Genomic DNA, 23678 nt, shown 5'->3' with positions numbered 1-23678 from the left:
AGATAAATCTCATGCTATTTGTAAATTAAGTTTCTTATTGTATGTCACACCTTAGGAGACACTTACAGTACAGTTCAGTAAAAATGTAAAAAAAATAAAAATAAAAAAAACCAGTGAAAGAATTGACAGTTGGTGTAAAGTTGGTGACCCTTCATATTTTCTCAAACATCATTCACACTACATTAATGTGTTTTTTTTTTTTTTCTTCAAAAAATGGTTTTACTACATTTTGTCAACCACCCACAAAGTAGCTTCACAGTGAAAAACAGGAACATTGATGCAAACAGAATTCAATTCAGGTGTAAAGCAGCTAGACAATAGTGTGATTATTCAGTACACTTCTGTTTTTATTCCCTGAGCCATTTTTATTCCCATTTAAACTACTTCTTTAAATGCATGCAGCTCTTGCGTGATTACAATTTTGTCAGAAAAGAGTTCATTCTTACAGTCTGACAGCGTAGCACTTAGTTAAACAGAGCAGCAATTGCCATGGTATTGACAGAAAAAAAGACGTCATCACATGTTCAATAGTAATCAATCAATCTTATCTTACATAATTTAATGATCTTTTTACCATAAAATTTCATGATTCAGAGCAAATAAGCACCTTCTGTTCAAGAGGTAAAATGTTGTTTCAGTTTTGATTGTCCAGTTTCAGGAGCGTCTGATGGCACACAGCTTGTGTGGGGATGGATTTAACGTGATTCCAACTATTCCTTTGAGATCCAGATCATCTCCAGACACTCCAGGTTGAGTTGTGACGCGGTAGCTCTGCAGGAGGGAAGTGAAAAACAGGAAGAGCTCCATCCTGGCCAAACTCTCCCCAAGACAAACCCTGCGGCCTGAGAAAGAGACGATTCCAATTTAGATGTTTATTTTTGATGTCTATTTCACTGGGTGCTTTGATTTGACCTTACCTGCAGAAAAGGCCATGAAAGCATCTCTTTTGACAAACTGGCCCTTTTCATCAAGGAAGTGTTCTGGGTAAAAGCTGTTCGGTTTTTCCCATTCGCTTGGATCCTTCAAAACAGACGTCAGCAGAGGAATGACAGTGGTACCCTAGAGAGGATGGAGAAGAGGATGAAATTAACAATACATTTCATATATTTATTTGGTCATTTAAATACGTATTCTTCTAACTGACCTTCTTGATGAAGTATCCGTTGAAGTGAACATCACAGCTGGTCTTATGGGGGAGATTCATGGGTACAATGTTAGCCAGTCTTTGAGTTTCATGAATTACAGCATCTGTATATGGTAAGTTCTTTCTGTCTTCCACCACTGGCTGACGTCCACCGATCACTCGGACAATCTCCTCATAAACACGATCTGCACACAAATGCAATGTGTTTGGACACCAATGAATTCAGCATTGTGGAGAAACCCTTGGCGTTACTGTGTTTTTACCCTGTATATGAGGGTATTTGGCCATGAGCATCAAACCCCAGCGTAGAGTCGTTCCTGTCGTGTCAGTACCAGCGACAAACAGATTTCCCACCGTCATGAGAAGATTCTCCTGGTGAAAGTAAGAGTCCTTCTTGCCGGATTGCTGACAAATGACAAATTCATCCTTTTTAGTAATATGAGGCAAATAAAATGTTAATTGATGATAATAATACATTCAAAATGCTCAACAAAACAAAAATTTCAGGTAGTTGTTGTTTAAAATCCAAAATAATACTTTTTTGAGTAAAAAAAAGTGCCTTTTCCCTATTTTTGAACTGTCACCACAACTGATATTATACTTCCGCCTGTATTTTGATGCAACAAGGAGATTTCCGTACCTCGTCACTCTGTTTGCGGATGAGAAAAGAGTCAACAAACCCTCTGCGGTCCTGTGGATTCAGAGTCTCCAGAAGCCCATTGATCAACTTCATAAATTCTGTTTTATTTTTGAATATATTTCTTACAAGAATCCTTCTGCTGTTGAGGAACGGGCCCACCCATGGAAATATATTGTAAAGCTGTATATTGGAAAAGAGGATTTCTGATCAACACAGAATCACTCAGCAAAAATAGCAGATGATGGTTAGACATGCATTAAGCTTAGACCTCTGGGACTAGGCATTATACGTCAGGTTAATAAGCGACTAGTGATTTCACAAAGACTAGTCATGAATTTATGTTAAGCACATATTATTGATTATTGAAAATTTCTGTTTAACATCATACTTCCATACCATCATAGATGGCGATCCGCTAACCCGAACATTTTCGTTTGCCCTGTCGACCATTTCTGTGAAACGAGAGTCTGTGTATTCAAATCTGCTGCCGTACACAATAGACGAGATGATGTTTGACACAGCGTAGTTCACAGGCTGTGTTGTGTCGAAGGGTTTCCCTGTGAAGAGCAAACAAATGTCTTTCAATGGATCCTTTAAACTAGTCCTGCCTTGAGATCTACCTGCCAGCAGAGTTCAGATCATACACACCTACCTGTAATTATCAAGTGCTCCTGAAGATCTTATTTAGGTGGTTCATTGGTGTTTGACCAAGGTTGGATCTGAACTTTGCTGGAAGTTAGGTCTCCGGGAATTGGATTAGGCTTTAAACTAAGAGATTGCATATATGTGTTTCAACTTGTACCTTCAAACTTATCAAACTCTCCTTTCAGATACTGAATTTCCTCTATGATTTTCTCTTCACTTCCTCTCTTGCCCATCCCAAAGTCCCGCAGATTGCTGAGAGCAAAGCGTCGCATCTCTCTCCAGTTCTCTCCATTGGAAAAGAGGATTCCTGATCAGCACAGAGTCATCTGACCGTGAGTCTCCACAACAACAGCAGAAAATGTTTATGCAATGAGTTGGACATACATTAACCTTTGATCTTTGGGACATATAGTGTGTTACTTATAAGCAATGTGCATCAGGTTAATAAGCAACATTTCACAAATGACAAGTTATGAATTATTGTAAAAAAAAATAAAAAAAAATCCTTAAATATTGCTAGGAATGCACATTTATTCCTTGATTTAAAGGCACTTTAAAGTCAACAGTTTTTAGGTTTTTCATGGTTAAAGTGGCCTGTTCACCACCAAATATTTTCATGCAGTCATTTTTTCCACTTCAGTAGTTATACACATTTGAGTGCATTTCTTTTGCCTAGAGAGGACATTAAGAGGCTCCACGCTTTGTTTTGCAAAATGTCTAGAATTTATGTTTTGTACATTAATTTGAGGTCAAAAGAAAAGCAGAATCCTACCATATTCTTTGTTGATCATCCTGAAGCCAGGTCTAATATCTCTGTCTCCAAACTCTTCTGCATGGTTCACAAGAGCTTCTTTGACGGTTTTGTATCCAACTAAGACCACAGTTTTTCTGGGACCCAAAAACACTTGGAAAATGTTTCCGTAAGTCTTAGACAACTGGAGGACACAGAGAAAGATGAATCTTAACATGTTCGGCTATAATTCATTTCAAATGTAGCAAGTTCTCACCTCAACAAAGGTGTCAAAGGGTCTCTTGAGGTCAAGGGTCAGCAGGTTCCCCAGCAGGGGCAGAGGTTTGGGTCCCGGTGGCTCTTTCCTCTCTTTCTGAGATCTGGATCCAGAGGAAAGCAAATACAAAAACAGAAGCAGCAGCAAAGCACCCAGTGATGTAACTGTGCTGGGAAACTGCAGAAGTGACTCGATTATGGCCATTTTCTCTCTAAACTTCTGAAGCGATGCTCTCACACATTTATAGCCACTATGTGAGGGAGGGACTGCATCTGATCCTAAACAAAGTGAAAAAATCAATGTGTATAGATTTGTTGGTATAGTTACATCAACGTATGTGATGACCTTTAAGGAATCAATAACCTTCTTCAGCCTGTTAAAACAAGGAACATTATTCAAGCAAAAAGCTATAGAAGCAAAAGCTCATATATTAGTTTATCATCCGCAGATCATTAAGAACCCTTGCAAGTTTACCTTCTCCTTATAGGAGAAACTTGTCTTGGGCAATTCAGTAAATAAATGTATTACATGATTGAAACATGCTTTTTGGTTTATAAATGCACTAAATAAGAGTGTAACAAGCTCCACTTTAATTTACGGCCCGTAATGTCATACTTACCCCTTAGTTATAGGTCATACGTACCCCTTAGATATTTACAGTATAAATAATTTGTTATTTTCCTGATTGTTACTCCTTTATTCCTGATACTTTACATTTTTTTTTTTTTTTGCACCAAAAAAAATAAGATTTATAAAACCATGCGTATGCCAGAAACTGCGCACAAATCCTTTTCTCCTCCCCGAAATCACCATATATGGAGCTTATGATGCCTAGTTTTACTATGCATAACCTCATCTGCATATCATTTCCATGCATGTTCCCATCCACGTGACACCATGGTTAACACCATCAAAGGCACTTGGAAAATATTAGATATGGACTATAAATGTCATTTGTGCAATACACTACACTGATAAAAATCATCCTCTTTATGTTTTAGAATAAATATCAAAATATCCATAAAAGCAAAATTGTATAAAATCAGATGTTTTAGAATAGTTGATTCATTCATTTCCAATGACCAAATAGTGTTTTAATATTTTTAAACAATTCGAATCAAATTCATGCAATTTTAACTTCTCCGTAATGACCGCGTAATTCAATTTCAGTCCTTATCGCCAATAGTGAAAGTGTAATATTAATGTGAATGCGTATCAAATGAAAACGTGAGTTTCCATGCGAGTTTAAATCATTCTTTTATTTATTTAAACGGTTTTGAACATGCTCTGTATTTACGATTATGACCGATAATGAGGATTTAAAGTGGTTTTCCTCCATCTGCCATCAGTCCCTCAACTCACCATCAGTGTCGCCAAACTGCTCTGTCTCCAAAATGTTAGTACGCATGGGTCAGAGTTTGCGTGGAGGTGCGCAAATTTTCCCGTCAAGTTTGTTTTTATAAATCACAACTTATGTGTAGAAACTGGCGTACGCACTTTCAGGGCCTGTTTTGCGCGTACGCAAAGTTTTATAAATGAGGCCCCTGAACTGTGCAGCACTATTTAATAAACCAACCAGGGGTGCGTTTCCCAATAGCATCGTTAGCTAACTAACATCGCAAGTTCCGTCGTTACTTACATAGTTCAACGATTTGGTGTTTCCCGAAACCATAGTTCAAACGAACATTCGCAAACTGCATCACAAACTGGTTGGAACGACTACTCTCGAGCTGTGGTTAGAAGCATAGTTTCTTGTTTTTATGACATGTGAACTTAATAAATCATTATCTTCAGCAAAATAAGCAAGCTGACATTAAGTACAATGTATATCTTTTATTTCAAATATATACAAATGTAATTTATATATTATAGTTTGCCTAGAGATTTAAAGCACTGTTTTTGAAGAGTGCGCATGTGTGTACGTGCTCTAGAACCTCAGAACAAGCATTTGATTTAATCTGGAAATAAAGCAAAATAACCGAGGAAAATAAAAAATAATCCTCTAATGCCATGTCTGTAATTTATAGCAAAAAATCTAGCATTAATTCGATCTCCAACAGATTAATTTAAAGAAGTTATTAGTCACCACCTGCGTGACGTCATTCACCAACGTGGTTGAACGACAGGTTTGCGTCAATACGGTTTCGGGAACCAGTCGTGACTAGCTAGTTGATTTGTTCAACGATGCCATTTCTATGGGCTGAATGTATGATTTTTGTGTTGAGAACAATCAATGTCTCAAGTATCTTTGAAGTCTATGTGGGGAGCAAATGATGCTAAAACATCCTAGGCAGCTTATAAAACTTTCAGACAAAGCTTTGTCGAGCCAATGAACCTAACTTTCTAATTCTAAAATTTGCACTTCTGCAGTGTCATTTACAGTGTCATTTACTGGTCAAAATGTGTAAATCATTTACTTAAGTTATGCTGTAGTTTAAAGTCATTATTCACCCCTTACAGAAAACTCATTAAGGTCATGCACCTTTCTGCATCTTCAAACTTGTTCACACATCCTTTTCACTATTACTCTTACAAAGCTTCAACCCTGTTCTCATAAAAACCCTGTTGTAAGTGTCACTGCCACCATGCACAGAGAAAACCACAAAGGTTTGGTTGACACTATCAAAAACTACCAGAGGTGTCATGGCTTTTCTTCTTGGCATGCAATAATGATGACTGACAAACTGAATCAATATAAAACAAACTGTTCACAAAAGTGTTGAGCAGTAATTCAGTCATTTCTGCAGCACACATATTGAGTCACTCACTCGTTTCTCACTCTCACCAGGTCTGCTAAACAAAACTAGTTCAAAGGCCCTAGCTTGAATATCAGAAATCACCAACCCCATGCCTAAAATACATATTGTACAGTCAATTGTGTTATACACAATTCCAACTATTCCAACTATATTAGCCTATACAATGTGAAAATAGTCTGTATTTGACCAAAACCCAGAATTTACAGAGACATTCATTAATGTTTAAATGACTGTCAATGAATGGAACACTAAATACAATCTTCGCTTTAATACGATTTTCAGGTAAAAAGCCGCCTTCTCTGGTTTGTGACATCACATGTTTACATAAACCCTGCCCCCGGGAAAACACAACAAAGGAGGTGAGGCCATGTCGCAATATTTGCAAATAGCTAAGATTTGAAATAGCTAAGTATTGTTCTCTTAAAAACACATTTTTTAGCACGTTTATACTATTACAGCTCTCAATGTTAACTAATCATGAAAAGTGCTGCATTACATTTAGATCTATGGCATTATATTTTAGATCGTGGCATGAAAGGTTGCAGTGATGATCATTGTAGTCGATCACAGACATGTTGAGCTCATGAAAGCAGTGATCTCATCATTAAACTCAGTTTCTGCACACTAACCAATGCTTTCATCATAACTAACAGTGCAAACTCGATATAAATAAGAGATTCAGATAATAACAGATTATTTTCATTTTACTAAGAGAAACAACATGAAGTCGACCGTTTAGTCACTGGTTTGGTTCAACAGGATTTGGGTTTAGGGGGAGTGAGTGTAACTGACATATGCTGGTAAGAGCTGTGTGTGTAAGTGTAACCAGGTCTTAAAACGAAGTCTTGGCATAATAATCCCTTTCTTAAAGTTAATCGAGTCTGGAGATAAATGTTTTAAGTTAATTGATCAAAGTACATTTTCTAGGTATTGGAAAAAAAAAAAGAGAAAAAAAACATCATCTACAATAAGTGATCAAATGCAAAAAAAAAAAAATAGAAAAAGAGCGACTTCCCCCCTGGAAAGATTGTTCGCACTACAATTCCCATGCTCCTTTTTGTGAGGAGCTGACGAATCACTGAGCTCCAAGGCTTCAGGCTATCGAGCTCCGCCTTGACTTCCTGTTAGCTACTTCCTGACTGAAAGACTGCATGGCTGTTCATTGCCTAGCTGAATTCTGAATAAATTGCCATCCATAGGGTAAGAAACATAAATATCCCCTCCAACGGGATTTCATTAATTAATGGGGATGTTAAACATATGATGACGGCTATGTTGTCATGTTTACACTTTATAGAGAGCGCGATCGGCAGACGGCTGCCGCTGATCAGACAGCCAATTTAGAGAGACCCACTCATTGACTCAACGGTGAGTGAGGAAAAAACTCTGAGACCTGTTAGGTTACCTGTAAAGGAACTAATTATGCTGGAAATGGTAACAGTTGATAAGCTGCCGTTTAGAAAGGCTGTTAACGGCTGTAATAGCCACTCAATGCTGTATCACGATGTTAATGCTGCTAATGTGAGCCTAGCTACCCTGCTAGCTTGAGTGTTCAGTGCTATATACACTCTTATCCTTGAAAAAAAAATGGATTTATTTCCAGTTGGGTTTGCAAAAGATGCTGTTTTCTATATCAATATGTTTGTTATGTGTGTAAAAGGAAAGAAAAGTGTTAAAGTATATGTATGTGAATTCCTTGTCAGTGATTTAAGAGGTCAAATTTTTAGTGCATTTCCTCAATGTTACCGGTGCAGGGAGGGATGATAAAGCACGCTTAGCCTTACTAGTACCTCCTAGATTTCTATGAATGTTCTTGCATTATTTGTTTTGCACAAATTGTAGCTCTTATTTGTATTGTAATTGTATTGTGAGCTGTTACTAACTTGAATAGCAATAACCATAAATACTTGAAATTGGTTTTGTTAAAATTAATGAACAGGGATGTAAAGCGCTTTAGGATATATTTATAGTTCACTACTATAAACATTTTGGTTTTGATACATGATATATTATTGTCGTGCGACTGAACCTCCTTGAGAACATGATTTGAACCAGTTGATATAAAGTGAAATGTTATTGATTGGTGATAATTCATGAGATAGACAGAATATGAATGTAATGAGCTTTTGGATTTCCTCTGGCCAACCCATAGGTCAGGTTTTTTTTGCCAGATTCATTTCAGTGATGCACATGGATCGGGAGTCACGCTCGACCTGGAGTTGAAGCCTTCCGGTTGGATTGGGATTGGATGTTCGTACCCTGAACCCCTGAAAGATTCCCAGCGTACGCTGGGTGGCGAGCCACGGACCCACGAGCATAAGTCTATGCACAGTCTCACTTTCCCTCCTTCACGGATTGTATGGTAGGATCCACGAGCACTGGCATACTGATACTGTCACGACACTGATTCAACCAAAGAAAAAAAGGGCCCCAACGAGCAATAAGACTATTTTTGGAACTGGGTTTTATTTCTTTTGTTTTAAGGGAAACTTATGCCGGCTTTATTATTTTCTTATTTCTTTATGTACATTCTCTGAACTAAATTGTTACACTGTTTGTTATTGTTCCAGTTGTTAAACAAAGAGTGATCGCAATAACGCAAATTATTGTTTCTGTCTTTATTGATGTCAAACCACTGGCTCTTAAAGATCTAGTATCTTCTGTTACTGGTCCAAATACTGTTGAGGATAACTAATTACCTGTTACCCTGTTACTATATCGTGTAGAGGGTTACACTCGTGGCGAGCCAGCCAGGAGACAGTTGGTTTGAATATCAATATTGAACACGTGTCCGATATGGACTTTGTACAGAGGTGTGGTGTTAAAATCCCAAACGCAGTTATTGTTAGTGGGCTAACACAAGCAGGAGACCAAGATGAACAGGTTATTGACTTCCTTAAAGAATATGGGTCTATCAAAAGAACCATTTTAGTCGATGAGGACGAATCTGAGTTTTACCAAAACCTGATCGTTGAGTATACGTACGGCACAGCTCTAGGAACACTAAGTGGAATATTGCCGTACAAATATGCCTTGAAAGATGACCCCTCTGTTGTTTATAACATCAGAGCTTTGAGCAGTGCGTACCAAGCTGAAGTAAGTGGTAATATTACCAAAACTTACCTGTCAGAACTTAAGGCCTTAGCCAAAGTTAGCGGTGTTGAGTACGGATGTGTGCTTAAGGGGTGATGTCCCAGATTAGTAAAGATATTGAAGCAATGAGCCCTGTAGCAGGGGAAGTTCCCCTTACCCATGCTGAAACCCCCACTGAGATCCAACTGACCACGACCCCCGCTGAACAGCACCCCCTGTCTTATCCTCAGACACCGCTCACAGTAATGATGGCCTTCCTCCCCCTGGCACCATCCCAACCAACAGTGTGGGTACAGCCCCTTCACTTTCAGTAAATGACATGAATCCACCAGAAGTTCAAAAGGTTGTGGTTGAACACATTGTAAGGAGCGAAGCAATCAGCCCTTGCTTTCAGCCCCAACTAAGGCTCCGCTCCTTCTCTGGAAAGACTCCCAGGCCCAATAACGAGACCGATTATGACACCTGGCGCTCCCATATTGAACTGCTGCTAAATGATCCTAACATACTTCCCCTTCAGATCACCAGAAAGATTGTAGAGAGCTTGCTTCCACCTGCAGCTGACGTGGTCAAAGGATTACGGCCCAATTCACCCCCTGTAGCTTTCCTGCAGCTACTTGATTCGGCTTTTGGCGTGGTTGAGGATGGGGAAGAACTTTTTGCACGTTTCTTAAACACGTTCCAGAATCCAGGGGAGAGTGCTTCCGTTTACCTGCATCGGTTGCAGGTAGCATTAAACTTTGTAGTAAAAAGGGGCGGGGTTGCACCAGGAGAAGTTGACAGACACCTTCTAAAGCAGTTCTGTAGAGGGTGTTGGGACAGTGTTCTGCTCTCCACTCTGCAGCTTGAACAGGCGAGAAGCCACCCGCCTTCATTTGCAGAGCTCCTGCTGGTGTTGCGCACAGAGGAAGACAGGCAGCAAGCTAAAGCCAGCCGCATGAAGAAACATATAGGTGCCATAAAACGAGTCCAAGTTCAGTCTCAGAGTGCATGTGCATGTGCATGCGCAGACCCAAAGGAGAAGCCACAGGCTTGCCCCAGTGCCATTGAAGACCTTGTGAAGCAGGTTGCCACCCTGCAGAGCCAGCTGACCTCTTTCATGACAGAGAAAAAGAAAGATAGAAAAGGAATCGCACAGAAACCCCAGAGCCGAACACCAGACAAAACGAATGCAACCATGCAAACCCAGATAAGAACAAAGCAGATGAACAAACCCCGGCCTTGGTACTGCTTTAAGTGTGGAGAGGATGGGCATATCTCCTCCACATGTGCCGAAGCTCCCAATCCTGCTTTGGTGGCTGAAAAACGAAAACAGTTGGAGAAGAGATTGAGTGAGTGGGAAATGCAAGTTAACCCCAGCACACAGTTAAACGACTAACGGCTCCTGTGGTGGGACAGACAGGGGCTGAGACAAATCAATGTCCCTCAGCTTTAAACCTCATAGTCAACTCACAAGCATGCACCAGCATTGAACAATCAGACAGTAGCCCCCATTCAAGTTTCCTAATGGAATCATCGGTACTTATAGTACGGCTTTTGTGAATATAAAATATCAAGAAGTTACCTGCTTGCTCGACACAGGTTCTCAAGTAACATCTATTCCACAGTCATTTTATGAACGACATCTCTCAGGACAGGAGATTAAACCGCTCCATGACCTCCTTAGAGGTAGAAGGGGCAGCAGGACAGTCTGTCCCCTACCTGGGGTACATCGAACTAGTTGTAACTTTCCCGAAAGAGTTTGTTGGAGCACCAATTGAAGTAAATACACTTGCATTAGTGGTCCCAAATCTTAACACCATTACAGAACCCCTTGTGCTTATAGGCACCAACACCCTTGATGTCCTTTACAACATCTGTTCCGAATCTGGGGTTAAACATCAGCCTATCCCATACGGCTATCGAGCAGTCCTTAAGGTACTTGAAGTTAGACACAACCAAACAACTAATCCTGAGTCCCAAGGTGTTGTGAAATTACTGGGAAAGAGTGCTCAAATCGTTCCAGCTGGCAAAACTGTCGTACTTGAGGGAGTTTCCTCTGTTAATGGATTCCAGAACAAGAAATCTGTTCTGATCGAACATCCAAACTTACCCTCCTTGCCGGGTGGCTTGCTTGTAAAGACCAGCCTGGTTGATCTTCCCTCCGGCGACCCTATAAGTTACCAGTCATAATTTGTAATGAGTCTGATCATGATGTTGTAATTTCCCCAAAGAGCACAATAGCCCAAATGCATACCTACCAGACCATCTTGTTAAAGCAGCACAATGCAGAGTCAGTTGAACCATCCAAAAAAGACGGCGGAGGCAGAGCCCTCCCAAAAGTCCACTCTGAGCTTTAACTTTGGTGAGTCCCCTATCCCGCCTGTGTGGAAAGAACGCATCACAGAGAAGCTAAATAACATGCATGACGTGTTTGCAAAACATGATGCAGATTTTGGCCGAACAGACAAAGTGACACATCATATAAAACTCTCAGACGACACTCCTTTCAAACAGCGCGCACGACCAATCCACCCTCAGGATATTGAGGTCGCTCGAAACCACATCAAGGAGCTCCTTGATGCAGGAGTCATCAGAGATTCTGAGTCTCCATTTTCATCACCAATCGTGGTTGTGAGGAAGAAAAAATGGCCAAGTTCGCCTGTGCATAGACTATAGACGGTTGAACCTCCAGACCATAAAGGATGCGTATTCTCTCCCAAAGCTAGAGGACACATTCTGTGCACTTAATGGTTCTCAGTGGTTTTCTGTCCTCGATTTAAAATCTGGCTTCTACCAGATAGAGGTTGAAGAGGCAGATAAGCCAAAAACAGCTTTCGTGTGCCCACTCGGCTTCTGGGAGTTTAATCGGATGCCTCAAGGAGTGACTAACGCACCTAGTACGTTCCAAAGGCTAATGGAGAAATGCATGGGGGACATGCACTTGAAAGAAGTGTTGGTTTTTCTAGACGACCTGATCATATTCTCCAAAACCCTTGAAGAACACGAGGAGAGGTTGATGAAGGTGCTATCCCGTCTCAAAGAATTTGGCCTCAAACTCTCCCCAGAAAAGTGTGTCTTCTTTCAGACATCAGTCCGATACCTTGGTCATGTGGTATCTAGAAGTGGAGTGCAAACTGACCCAGAAAAAACTGCTGCTCTCAAGACTTGGCCCATCCCTGAGAGGCTGCGAGAATTAAGATCTTTCCTCGGGTTCGCTGGGTACTATAGGAGGTTTGTTAAAGGTTACTCCAATATTGTGGAGCCCCTCCATGAGCTAACCTCTGGCTACCCACCTTCTCAAAAGAGAGCTAAAGTGACCAAAAGATCAGGATACAGAGACCCAAAAGAGCCTTTTGGGGAGCGATGGACCCCTGCTTGCCAACGAGCATTCGAGACTGTAATCGAAAAACTTACCACCGCCCCTGTGCTAGGTTTTGCAGATCCTCAGAAACCTTATGTACTGCACACTGACGCCAGCACCACTGGACTTGGTGCAGTTTTATATCAGGAACAGGAGGGCCAGTTGAGAGCGATTGGATATGCGAGCAGAGGGTTATCACGGAGTGAAAGTCGCTACCCGGCGCATAAATTGGAATTCTTAGCGTTGAAGTGGTCAGTCACCGAAAAGTTTGCAGATTATCTGTATGGTAATCAGTTCACTGTTGTAACTGACAGTAATCTGCTAACTTACATATTGACCTCAGCTAAACTGGATGCGACGAGCTACAGATGGCTGGCAGCACTGTCCACATTCTCGTTCAAGCTTCTCTACCGACCTGGGAAACAGAACGGTGATGCTGATGGTCTGTCGCGCAGGCCACACGGAGCCTTGGAGGATGACCCAAAGTCACAGAAAGAGAGGGAACGCATTTTCCAGTTCACCAAAGACCATCTCTCTGACCCAGATAACGCCAATGCTGTTAATGAGGAAGTTATACAAGCAATCTGTGAAAGACAACTTATTTACAGCACCCAGGTTGATGACAGTAACACTGGAAACGTTGTTCTAGTGGAATGCCTTGCCGTCTCTGCAGATGCGGTGCCCCAGTGCTATCAACAAGCGGACGAGTCTGGTGAACTTCCCGCCATCCCTCACCTGTCTGAAGCAGAACTAGTGGATAGACAAAGGGCCGACCAGTGTATAAAACACGTCATTTCCCAAATAGAGACAGGTGACACACCATCCCCTACCTTGCGAAATGAACTTCCTGATCTTCCTTTCTTTTTAAGAGAATTAAGTCGCTTTGAACTTGTGAATAATGTCTTATACAGACGACGCCAAGAAGGTCCCAAAACAACCTACCAGCTTGTCCTCCCAGCTGAGCTTCGTGGTGCAGTTTTGACTAGCCTCCATGACCATATGGGTCATATGGGAGTTGACCGTACATTAGACCTTATTCGGACCAGGTTCTATTGGCCAAGGATGGCTGTAGATGTGGAGAGAAAGGTGAGGACTTGTGGCAGATGTGTGCGGAGGAAAGCACTTCCAGAGAAAGCTGCACCCCTAGTAAATATCAAGACCACAAGACCCCTTGAACTTCTATGTATGGATTTCCTTTCCCTTGAACCTGATAGAAGTGGAGTTAAAGACATTCTTGTGATCACGGATCACTTTACGAAATTTGCTGTGGCCATTCCCACGTCCAACCAAAAGGCACGTACAGTGGCAAAGTGTTTGTGGGAGAACTTTATGGTGCACTATGGAATGCCAGAAAAACTACACAGTGACCAGGGACCAGATTTTGAATCCCGCATGATAAAGGAACTCTGTCGAGTGGCCGGCATTCAGAAGGTGAGGACAACACCCTACCATCCCAGGGGCAACCCTGTGGAAAGATTTAATCGTACCTTACTCAATATGCTTGGCACCCTTCAGAACCAGGAAAAGTCCCATTGGCATGATTTTGTCAGACCCCTCGTCCATGCCTACAACTGTACTAAAAACGATGTGACGGGGTTCACACCTTATGAGCTGATGTTCGGGCGCCAGCCCCGCCTACCAGTCGATCTGGCATTTGGACTACCGCTGCATGGCAAGCAACACACGTCACACTCCGAATATGTGCAGAATCTTAAATCACGGCTTGAGGAGAGCTACAAGTTAGCCATGAGTAATGCTGCAAAGACCGCACACAAGAACAAAACGCGGTTCGACAGACGAGTGATCGCCTCAGACTTGGAGCCTGGAGACCGAGTGCTAGTTCGGAACGTCCGCATCCGGGGGAAACATAAGATCTCAGACAAGTGGGAGTCTACCGTTCACATAGTAGTGAACAGGGCAGGTACCCTACCTGTCTATACTGTCAAGCCCGAAGTCAGTGAGGGTCCATTAAGAACTCTGCACAGGGACTTACTCCTCCCATGTGGATTCCTACCTATGGAGGGAAGCAGCAAGTCTGCTAAACAACCTGCAAAGCGCAGAATAGCAACTCGTGCAAATCCTGTTCTGGATGCTGATCCTTCAGAGGAGGAAGAGGATGAATCCATCCCAGTCCATTGGTTCAGTGAGGTCTCAAATGTGTTCATCCCCACAGTCCATGAAGGTCTAGTACAGCCCAGAGAATCTTTGTCTAATGAACGACATAGGCAGTATACTGTATCCCCAGGTCCCTGTTCTGTCGAGAGCCCAGTAAATGCCCAGAAAATAGATTGCTCCCCTGAACTGTCTAGTCCATCGGATATGTCTACCGATGCCCCAGTCAGTCCCCTGAGGTCCAGTAGACCTGCCAACCACTGCAGTAATACAGAACACTTACTTACTGAAAGCATCGCCCCAATCGACCAAGTACCTGAAACAGACCCCATTAAAAGTAACCTGCCTGATACTCACTTACCTGAAGTGCATCCTGTGGAGAAAGAGACCATACTTGACGCTGTCAATGACATCTGTAATGAACAGCAGTTGGTGTCTCCCGACATGTCAGAGCATGAGGAGGATGTAGACAGAACAAAGACTGAGAAGTCTGTGGAAGGAGAGAAACCGGAAATGGATGGAACTAAATCCAGAGAGGAAGCAGAGAGAATGGCAGTCACAGATGCTCCTGTCAGGAAATCTGGAAGGGAACGTCAACCGTCAAGGCGACTGGATTATCCTGAACTCGGAAACCCATTGGTCACAGTTGTTAAATCATTTTTCCATGGGTTGACCACTGTGTTATCCGATGTTTTGAATGAAGATCAAGTAGTCTCTGCACCTTTCCTCCCATACCCCCCTCAGATAAAGCACATTTGAGCTCTTCCATGTACAGGGACGTACATGAGTTCAGGAGGGGAGAGTGTAACCAGGTCTTAAAACGAAGTCTTGGCATAATAATCCCTTTCTTAAAGTTAATCGAGTCTGGAGATAAATGTTTTAAGTTAATTGATCAAAGTACATTTTCTAGGTATTGGAAAAAAAAAAAGAGAAAAAAAACATCATCTACAATAAGTGATCAAATGCAAAAAAAAAAAAATAGAAAAAGAGCGACTTCCCCCCTGGAAAGATTGTTCGCACTACAATTCCCATGCTCCTTTTTGTGAGGAGCTGACGAATCACTGAGCTCCAAGGCTTCAGGCTATCGAGCTCCGCCTTGACTTCCTGTTAGCTACTTCCTGACTGAAAGACTGCATGGCTGTTCATTGCCTAGCTGAATTCTGAATAAATTGCCATCCATAGGGTAAGAAACATAAATATCCCCTCCAACGGGATTTCATTAATTAATGGGGATGTTAAACATATGATGACGGCTATGTTGTCATGTTTACACTTTATAGAGAGCGCGATCGGCAGACGGCTGCCGCTGATCAGACAGCCAATTTAGAGAGACCCACTCATTGACTCAACGGTGAGTGAGGAAAAAACTCTGAGACCTGTTAGGTTACCTGTAAAGGAACTAATTATGCTGGAAATGGTAACAGTTGATAAGCTGCCGTTTAGAAAGGCTGTTAACGGCTGTAATAGCCACTCAATGCTGTATCACGATGTTAATGCTGCTAATGTGAGCCTAGCTACCCTGCTAGCTTGAGTGTTCAGTGCTATATACACTCTTATCCTTGAAAAAAAAATGGATTTATTTCCAGTTGGGTTTGCAAAAGATGCTGTTTTCTATATCAATATGTTTGTTATGTGTGTAAAAGGAAAGAAAAGTGTTAAAGTATATGTATGTGAATTCCTTGTCAGTGATTTAAGAGGTCAAATTTTTAGTGCATTTCCTCAATGTTACCGGTGCAGGGAGGGATGATAAAGCACGCTTAGCCTTACTAGTACCTCCTAGATTTCTATGAATGTTCTTGCATTATTTGTTTTGCACAAATTGTAGCTCTTATTTGTATTGTAATTGTATTGTGAGCTGTTACTAACTTGAATAGCAATAACCATAAATACTTGAAATTGGTTTTGTTAAAATTAATGAACAGGGATGTAAAGCGCTTTAGGATATATTTATAGTTCACTACTATAAACATTTTGGTTTTGATACATGATATATTATTGTCGTGCGACTGAACCTCCTTGAGAACATGATTTGAACCAGTTGATATAAAGTGAAATGTTATTGATTGGTGATAATTCATGAGATAGACAGAATATGAATGTAATGAGCTTTTGGATTTCCTCTGGCCAACCCATAGGTCAGGTTTTTTTTGCCAGATTCATTTCAGTGATGCACATGGATCGGGAGTCACGCTCGACCTGGAGTTGAAGCCTTCCGGTTGGATTGGGATTGGATGTTCGTACCCTGAACCCCTGAAAGATTCCCAGCGTACGCTGGGTGGCGAGCCACGGACCCACGAGCATAAGTCTATGCACAGTCTCACTTTCCCTCCTTCACGGATTGTATGGTAGGATCCACGAGCACTGGCATACTGATACTGTCACGACACTGATTCAACCAAAGAAAAAAAGGGCCCCAACGAGCAATAAGACTATTTTTGGAACTGGGTTTTATTTCTTTTGTTTTAAGGGAAACTTATGCCGGCTTTATTATTTTCTTATTTCTTTATGTACATTCTCTGAACTAAATTGTTACACTGTTTGTTATTGTTCCAGTTGTTAAACAAAGAGTGATCGCAATAACGCAAATTATTGTTTCTGTCTTTATTGATGTCAAACCACTGGCTCTTAAAGATCTAGTATCTTCTGTTACTGGTCCAAATACTGTTGAGGATAACTAATTACCTGTTACCCTGTTACTATATCGTGTAGAGGGTTACATAAACCTCACTCCCCTGAATTCAAGAGGCATGCTAGAGACTGTGGTGTTTAGCCTCCTTGTTAGAGCGCCTGACTCACATGCCAGCGGACCCGGGTTCGAGTCCTGCTTAGAGCGGGTGGTTCAAACTGGAGGAATTACATTAGCCGCTTTTCCACTGTCGGGCCAGTGCGAGCCAGGGCTTTCAACGGGCCAGGCTAGCGTAATAGCCTCAGACTTGTAGCACCGAGCCCAAAATCACACTGCATTTCCACCGTCAGGCCAGAAGCTCTGCAGCGCTTCACTAAAACCCGCCCGTAACACGCCTCTCTGGAACAGCGTCACACAAACCCATCATTTCACCAACAAATGGAAGTCTTATCAGAAAAATAATCAAAAGAAATCACTGGAATCTAGCGAGATTGTAAAGAGAACATGATAAAAGCGGCCTTTTGTTGTTTACCCAAGCATCAATGTTTTACCACAGTCTTACAATAATAAGTGATACATTGATCATAATGAATTAATTTGTGTCAAGATTTAACATTAGTCACAGAAATAAAGTGTTACCATTTCGCAAAAGAAGACACATACTTTAGTCGCATCTGTTTACATCACATTTAGAAAGCATGATCATTTCTACGAATTGTCCACCAAAAATATAGCCTGAGGTGCTTTAGCACTCTCTCCAGTCTAAGAAACAGAGAAAGCTCCAAAAAAATGCTTTATTTTATGGAATATTCGGAGCTAAATATGGATATTAGAGAGTCTGGTAAGAGATGAGGCGTTGTACCATGTTTACTATGGTAATAGCGTGCATAGTCTTTTGCATCGCATATAAATATTTCTGCCTTATTTGGTGATCAGAATCCACGTTATTCTGATCATAATCCAGAAGTTAAACACTCGCTGCTGTCTGAAAGTGAGTTTTTGAGCTAAAATGATTTTAAAAGTCTGTAATGCTGATATTAGCTGGTTAGGTATGAAATCATCCGTGGCGCTGCCATCTCCAATCTCCTGACTCAGATAAACTCCGCCTTTGGCTGTTGGCACAGAGGAAGCCCCAACAAGGCACGATCAAGCCCTGACAGTGACAGTGGAAACGCGACTGGCCCTGGCACGCACTAGCACGGCTGCTTTATTTCTGACAGTGGAAACGCAGCTGTTGGTGCCGTGACCCGGATGGGAGTGAGGCCATATTTTTGATGTTTTTTCATATTTTCTTTGTAGGGAGTGTTCATGTGCATTTAACTTGTAAAAACAATCTTTGTGTCATGACTCGAATGCACCTTTGGCAACCTTGTTCCCCACAGCTCGCTGTCTTACTCTTCCCAAAGCATGTTTTCATGCGTATTGTGATCTCAAAAATTCAGGCCAGCTGATAATACCTATAATATCAAAATCAACCTAACCCTATTTAGCAGCTAAACACTGGAACAACCTTCCTAGCATTGTTCAGGAAGAAGACACACTCTGTCAGTTTAAATCTAGACTTAAAACACATCTCTTTAACCTGGCATACACATAACACATTATCAACTTTTTAAATTCAAATCAGTTAAATGATTGTTAGGCTGCATATTATAAGCTAGGTCAGCCGGAACCGGGAACACTTCCTATAACACCAGATGTACTCATTACAAGAATAGCATCTGCACTAATATTAGTCTCTCTGGTTATCCCGAGTTTAAATTAGTCAGCTGGACATGGGCCAAATCCAGATCAGATGTAGACCTGCGCCCAGACGTGACCACAATATATCCCTGAAATGTCAGCAGAGATCGTGTCAACTAGGCAGCTGTGTTGGGAAGGTTACTTTGGAACTGATGATTATTTAACTGAAATTATTATTTAGTGTCGCCCAAAATAAGATTAAACTGATTGATGAGTTTGTGTCTCCTGCAGGAATCTGGAGAAAATCATGAACATTTCCATGATCAGAATCTGCTCATCATGGTCTCGCACCTGTTTTCTGCTGGCACTGACATGACAGGTTTGTTTTTTGTCAAACCACACATTAACCAGTGTTGCATTAGCAGAACAGTTCAGAGGAGCTGATGCATCGTGACCACACTTCAGCGATCTCAACACACAAGCAAAGACATTTCAGTGATATAATAACCCACCTTCCTCATTCTGTTTGTCTGAAGAGTTGCTGTCGTCTGTCTGAGCGAATGATTTTTCTGGTCTTCTCCTCTCTCCATTGAGCTCCTGAAAAAAAAAGATAAATAGACAACAATATTCTCAGGAAATTTTGGGGATTTGACCGGACCAAGATGCTGCTGATTATTGAAGCTCTTCTTCTCATTTTATCTGCTCTAGGACAGCTGCAGCTCTTGTGGGTTGTTCCCGGTCTGCAGTGGTCAGTATCTATCAAAAGTGCTCCAAGGAAGGAACAGTGGTGAACCGGAGACAGGGTCATGGGCGGCCGAGGCTCATTGATGGCTGGCCCGTGTGGTCCGATCCAACAGATGAGCTCCTGTAGCTCAAACTGCTCCAGAAGTTAATGCTGGTTCTGATAGAAAGGTGTCAGAATACACAGAGCATCAGTTTGTTGCGTATGGAGCTGAGACCAGTCTGGGTGCCCGTGCTGACCCCTGTCCACCGCCGAAAGAGCCAACAGTGAGCATCAGAACTGGACCACAGAGCAATGGAAGAAGGTGGCCTGGTCTGATGAAGAGTCCATGCGGCAAGTTAGGGCTGTTTTGGCAGCAAAAGGGGACCAACACAATGCAATACACTACACAAAAAAACATTTTTTACTCAGTTATTATTATGTTTACATATTATTAGGTGACCATTACTAATTACTGACGTTTGTGTTTTGGTTTGGATGGCCTCTTTTACAGATATTATGTATTTATCAAGCATACAGTGCATTTAGTATGGTATTTTCTTGATTCACTAAAATGAACATCTTTGAGGGGAAAGCGGGGGCTCGTACGGGGCTGCTACGTCACTGACCATGACGCATGTGTGTTGTGTTGAGTCTGGAGCAGAAGTTTTCCAGTGAATGTGCTTTGGATAATATTTTTAAAATATAGTGGTAAATTAATATTGCTTCATAAAACTGAGGTTAAACCATTGTAGTCACGTGGAGTACTTTAATGATGTCTTTCCTGGGTCTTGAATGTGTTAGTTGCATTGCTCCCAATGGAGGAACAGAAAGCTCGAACCCTTTCATGTTATCTGATTGAGTTCATGAGGAGATTGAAGGGTTACAGATGACAGGAAGCAAGTAGAGAGGGGGTTGAGTGACTAATAATCAAACTTTAACCTGATAAAATATATTATTTAATGTTATCCGTGTTTCATCCACAATAACAATGTGAACTTTTAACATGTGAACTGTCTTCTGCAGGAATCTGGAGAAATTCATGCACATTTCCATGATCAGAATCTGCTCATGGTGTCGCACCTGTTTTCTGCTGGCACTGACATGACAGGAAAGTAGAGTTGTCCTTTGTGAAACCACACATTAACCAGTGTTGCATTAGCTGAACAATTGAGATGAGCTGATGCATCGTGACCACACATCTGCTATCTCAACACACAAGCAAAGAAACCCACCGTTCTCGTCTGGTCTAGCTCATCTCTTGGTGTGAAGGGTTTTTGTCGTCTGGTTGTGAGCGAATGACTTTTCTGATCTTCTCATCTTTGAGCTCCTGAAAAAAAAAAAGATACACAGACAACAATATTCTCGGGTAATTTTGTCGGTGAAGTAAAAGGTCAATATAAATCGTGGTTTAACTGAATATTTTACTTTTTTGAAGATGGCAAAAATACCACATTTTGAACTGTATTATGCATGAAGTCAGTGAACATTGTCTAGATGTAGTATTTGTGAGACGCTGTTGTGTTTCTTGTCTTCCAGCATCTGAGGGATTTGACCGGATCAAGATGCTGCTGATCATTGAAGCTCTTCTTCTCATTTCATCTGCTCTAGGACAGGTAAGCTTGTGTTCTAGTGTGAATATTACAGACATGAACACTGATGATGATGTGATCATTATGATTCCTGTCGCTGCAGGATCACAGAGATGCTGGTGAAGAACACAAATTGGATATGGCACAGAATTCTGTTGATGACTATTATTACGGCTGTAGACAGAATATGGCAAACAAGGTGAAGACAGAGTACCTAAATGAGAAATGTGATAACTCTGAATTTGAAAGAAATGGATTTAAAAATGCTTGGCAAAAAGGTGAAAGTCATGTATCGAACCAGAAAAAAATGAAACATGATACCTTGAAATGTAACTTCATTGCCATTTATGTGTACACTGACATAGATTTTAAAATATATCAAATATTCAATAATGCCGCTCGTAATGGAAAACAAAACTACAAAGATGGGACATACAAATGGTATTCACTTCAATTTCTACTAACAGAAGTGATAGAGATTCTGAGGAAAAAACAAAATAGATGCTTTAAAACCTTTCGTGGTACAAATCTTACATTTAATGAGATTACTTTTCCAGAAATTCGTTTCGGCTCGTTTACATCCTCCTCTCTTGATTCTTTCATAGCGAAACGTTTCGGAACTAAATCTTGTTTTGAAATCTACACTTGTTTAGGCGCTGATGTGTCAGAATATTCTAGGTTACCTTATGAGAAAGAGGTGCTGATTCCTCCATATGAGAAGTTTAAAGTCACTGCTGTCAGGACAAAAAAATATCAGAAAAATCTCTGGTGTGAGACTGTGTACACTTTGAAAAACTCTGGAACAAGAAGTGAACTGAACTGTGCTCTGTTCAAGAAAGCACCCAAAAACATAAAGCACTATGGTGTGTTTAATTTCTGGTCTGACACTGTATTACTGTGAAAAACTCTGTGCACCATGGTATCCAACAGTGCAAAACAAGTTACTTTCTTGAACTCTGTACTAATTGTAACATTATTTTGTTGTGTTAACCTGTTGATACTGCATGTTTCTTGTTGCTATTGAACACTGATTGTGTTTTATTGAATTACAGCATTTGTCTGATTGTACGATTAGTTTCACAAGGTAAACATCAGAAAATCAAAAAGTGCTTAAGCTTTTTTATTAGGATTTTTCAGATTCAACTTCTGTCAACCAAATAAATCTCTCAAAGCATATTCTCTTCTCTCATAATTGTCTTTGATAAAATATTTTGTGTTTGCATGTTAAGACGGGAACATAAATCAGTGATCAAATGGGAGCTTTTCCAACTGGAAAAATTACACTTCACAACATTATCATGTAATGTTGAAAATCTTGGGATGGAGGATTTTGCTTATCCCTACAAGATGCCTTTAAAAAATATATTATTTATATATATTTATTTTTTGGTCAGCAGGGGCGGCGCTAGGGGGATGGAGCCCCGAATGTTTTTCCAAAAGCCCCGAATCTTTCAGGTTTGAGACTCCTTAACAGTGCTGTCAAAATGTAATTTTTCTAAACATATCTCTCTATTAAAATATGATAAACAGTTCAATACCGCTTGTCTACAGTATATCCGACCATACACCTGCAGCCAGAGGCGGAATGGAACAAAAATTCAGCCCTGGCACTGTAGCCACACCGGCCCACATGACCACACGGACACGCGCATTCCCTGGTAAAACAATGTACACTTCCATAATGTACTTAAAGTGCTATTTTCACACACTAATTTTGTTCTTTAATATACTAAAAATTATAAATAATAATTTATAAGTGTATAAATAATAATAATAAAAGATCATTATAAATAATAATAAAAAAATTATATATATAATAACAAATAAACGACAAAGAATGTCTGATAAACAATGAATCGGCTTTATGACATTTAATAACTAACCATCACTAATGAAAAAGCATACACTCTAAAACATGCTGGGTTAAATATGGACAAACCCAGGGATTGGGTTGTTTTCACCCAGCCATTTTCTTCAACCAATTTTGGATTTATATTTTTAGCCAGCAATATATTAATATAGTAAAAGGCATGTTTTTGCTTACCCCTTAATAGGGGCAAATTTGTGGGGTATTTTAAGCTGAAACTTGACCAGACCAGAAACTTATATTACATCTTGTGAAAGAGGGCATACTAGGTGCACTTTAACCCAACCTGCTGGGTTTGTCCATAATTAACCCAACTTGGGTTGTTTTTAACCCAGTATTTTTTAGAGTGGTAAATAAATAAACGTACAGGAAATATCTAAAAAAAAAAAAAATAAATAAATAAATGACTAGTATATGTAGGCTACTATACGTACTGAAGCAAGTCCGTA

The 23678-nt window shown here is 40.8% G+C and overlaps 2 protein-coding genes and 1 long non-coding RNA gene across 4 annotated transcripts; 2 read left to right on the top strand and 1 right to left on the bottom strand.

The window, feature by feature from the left end:
• Positions 1–465: 465 nt before the first annotated feature.
• Positions 466–21073, bottom strand: LOC137004119 (cytochrome P450 2K1-like). The gene is made up of 11 exons (XM_067364307.1): positions 21006–21073; positions 19562–19646; positions 3437–3714; positions 3202–3364; positions 2587–2736; positions 2181–2341; positions 1785–1964; positions 1408–1549; positions 1145–1329; positions 918–1059; positions 466–842 (listed from the first exon to the last, which is right to left on the bottom strand). Exons 3-11 carry the CDS (start codon positions 3638–3640, stop codon positions 655–657), a joined length of 1515 nt encoding a protein of 504 aa, XP_067220408.1. The 5' UTR covers positions 3641–3714; positions 19562–19646; positions 21006–21073; the 3' UTR covers positions 466–654.
• Positions 7240–8582, top strand: LOC137005482 (uncharacterized). Its single transcript, XR_010892252.1, has 3 exons — positions 7240–7395; positions 7493–7563; positions 8348–8582. It is a non-coding gene; the product is annotated as an uncharacterized lncRNA (long non-coding RNA).
• LOC137004121 (NAD(P)(+)--arginine ADP-ribosyltransferase 2-like) lies at positions 15768–22481 on the top strand. 2 transcript variants are annotated; one of them, XM_067364309.1, is made up of 8 exons: positions 15768–15923; positions 16021–16091; positions 16876–17085; positions 19341–19428; positions 19758–20124; positions 20797–21139; positions 21310–21386; positions 21466–22481. In XM_067364309.1, exons 7-8 carry the CDS (start codon positions 21336–21338, stop codon positions 22261–22263), a joined length of 849 nt encoding a protein of 282 aa, XP_067220410.1. In that variant the 5' UTR covers positions 15768–15923; positions 16021–16091; positions 16876–17085; positions 19341–19428; positions 19758–20124; positions 20797–21139; positions 21310–21335; the 3' UTR covers positions 22264–22481. The 2 variants fall into 2 exon arrangements, with proteins under 2 accessions (XP_067220410.1, XP_067220409.1); XM_067364308.1 differs by lacking the exons at positions 15768–15923; positions 16021–16091; positions 16876–17085; ... (1 more) ...; positions 19758–20124; positions 20797–21139 and having other exon boundaries at positions 21240–21386.
• Positions 22482–23678: the final 1197 nt, after the last annotated feature.

Source organism: Chanodichthys erythropterus, chromosome 17, assembly GCF_024489055.1.
Source record: "Chanodichthys erythropterus isolate Z2021 chromosome 17, ASM2448905v1, whole genome shotgun sequence".
Taxonomy (NCBI): Eukaryota; Metazoa; Chordata; class Actinopteri; order Cypriniformes; family Xenocyprididae; genus Chanodichthys; species Chanodichthys erythropterus.
Note: the sequence above shows the minus strand (reverse complement) of the source record. Positions and strands in the feature narration are given on the sequence as shown.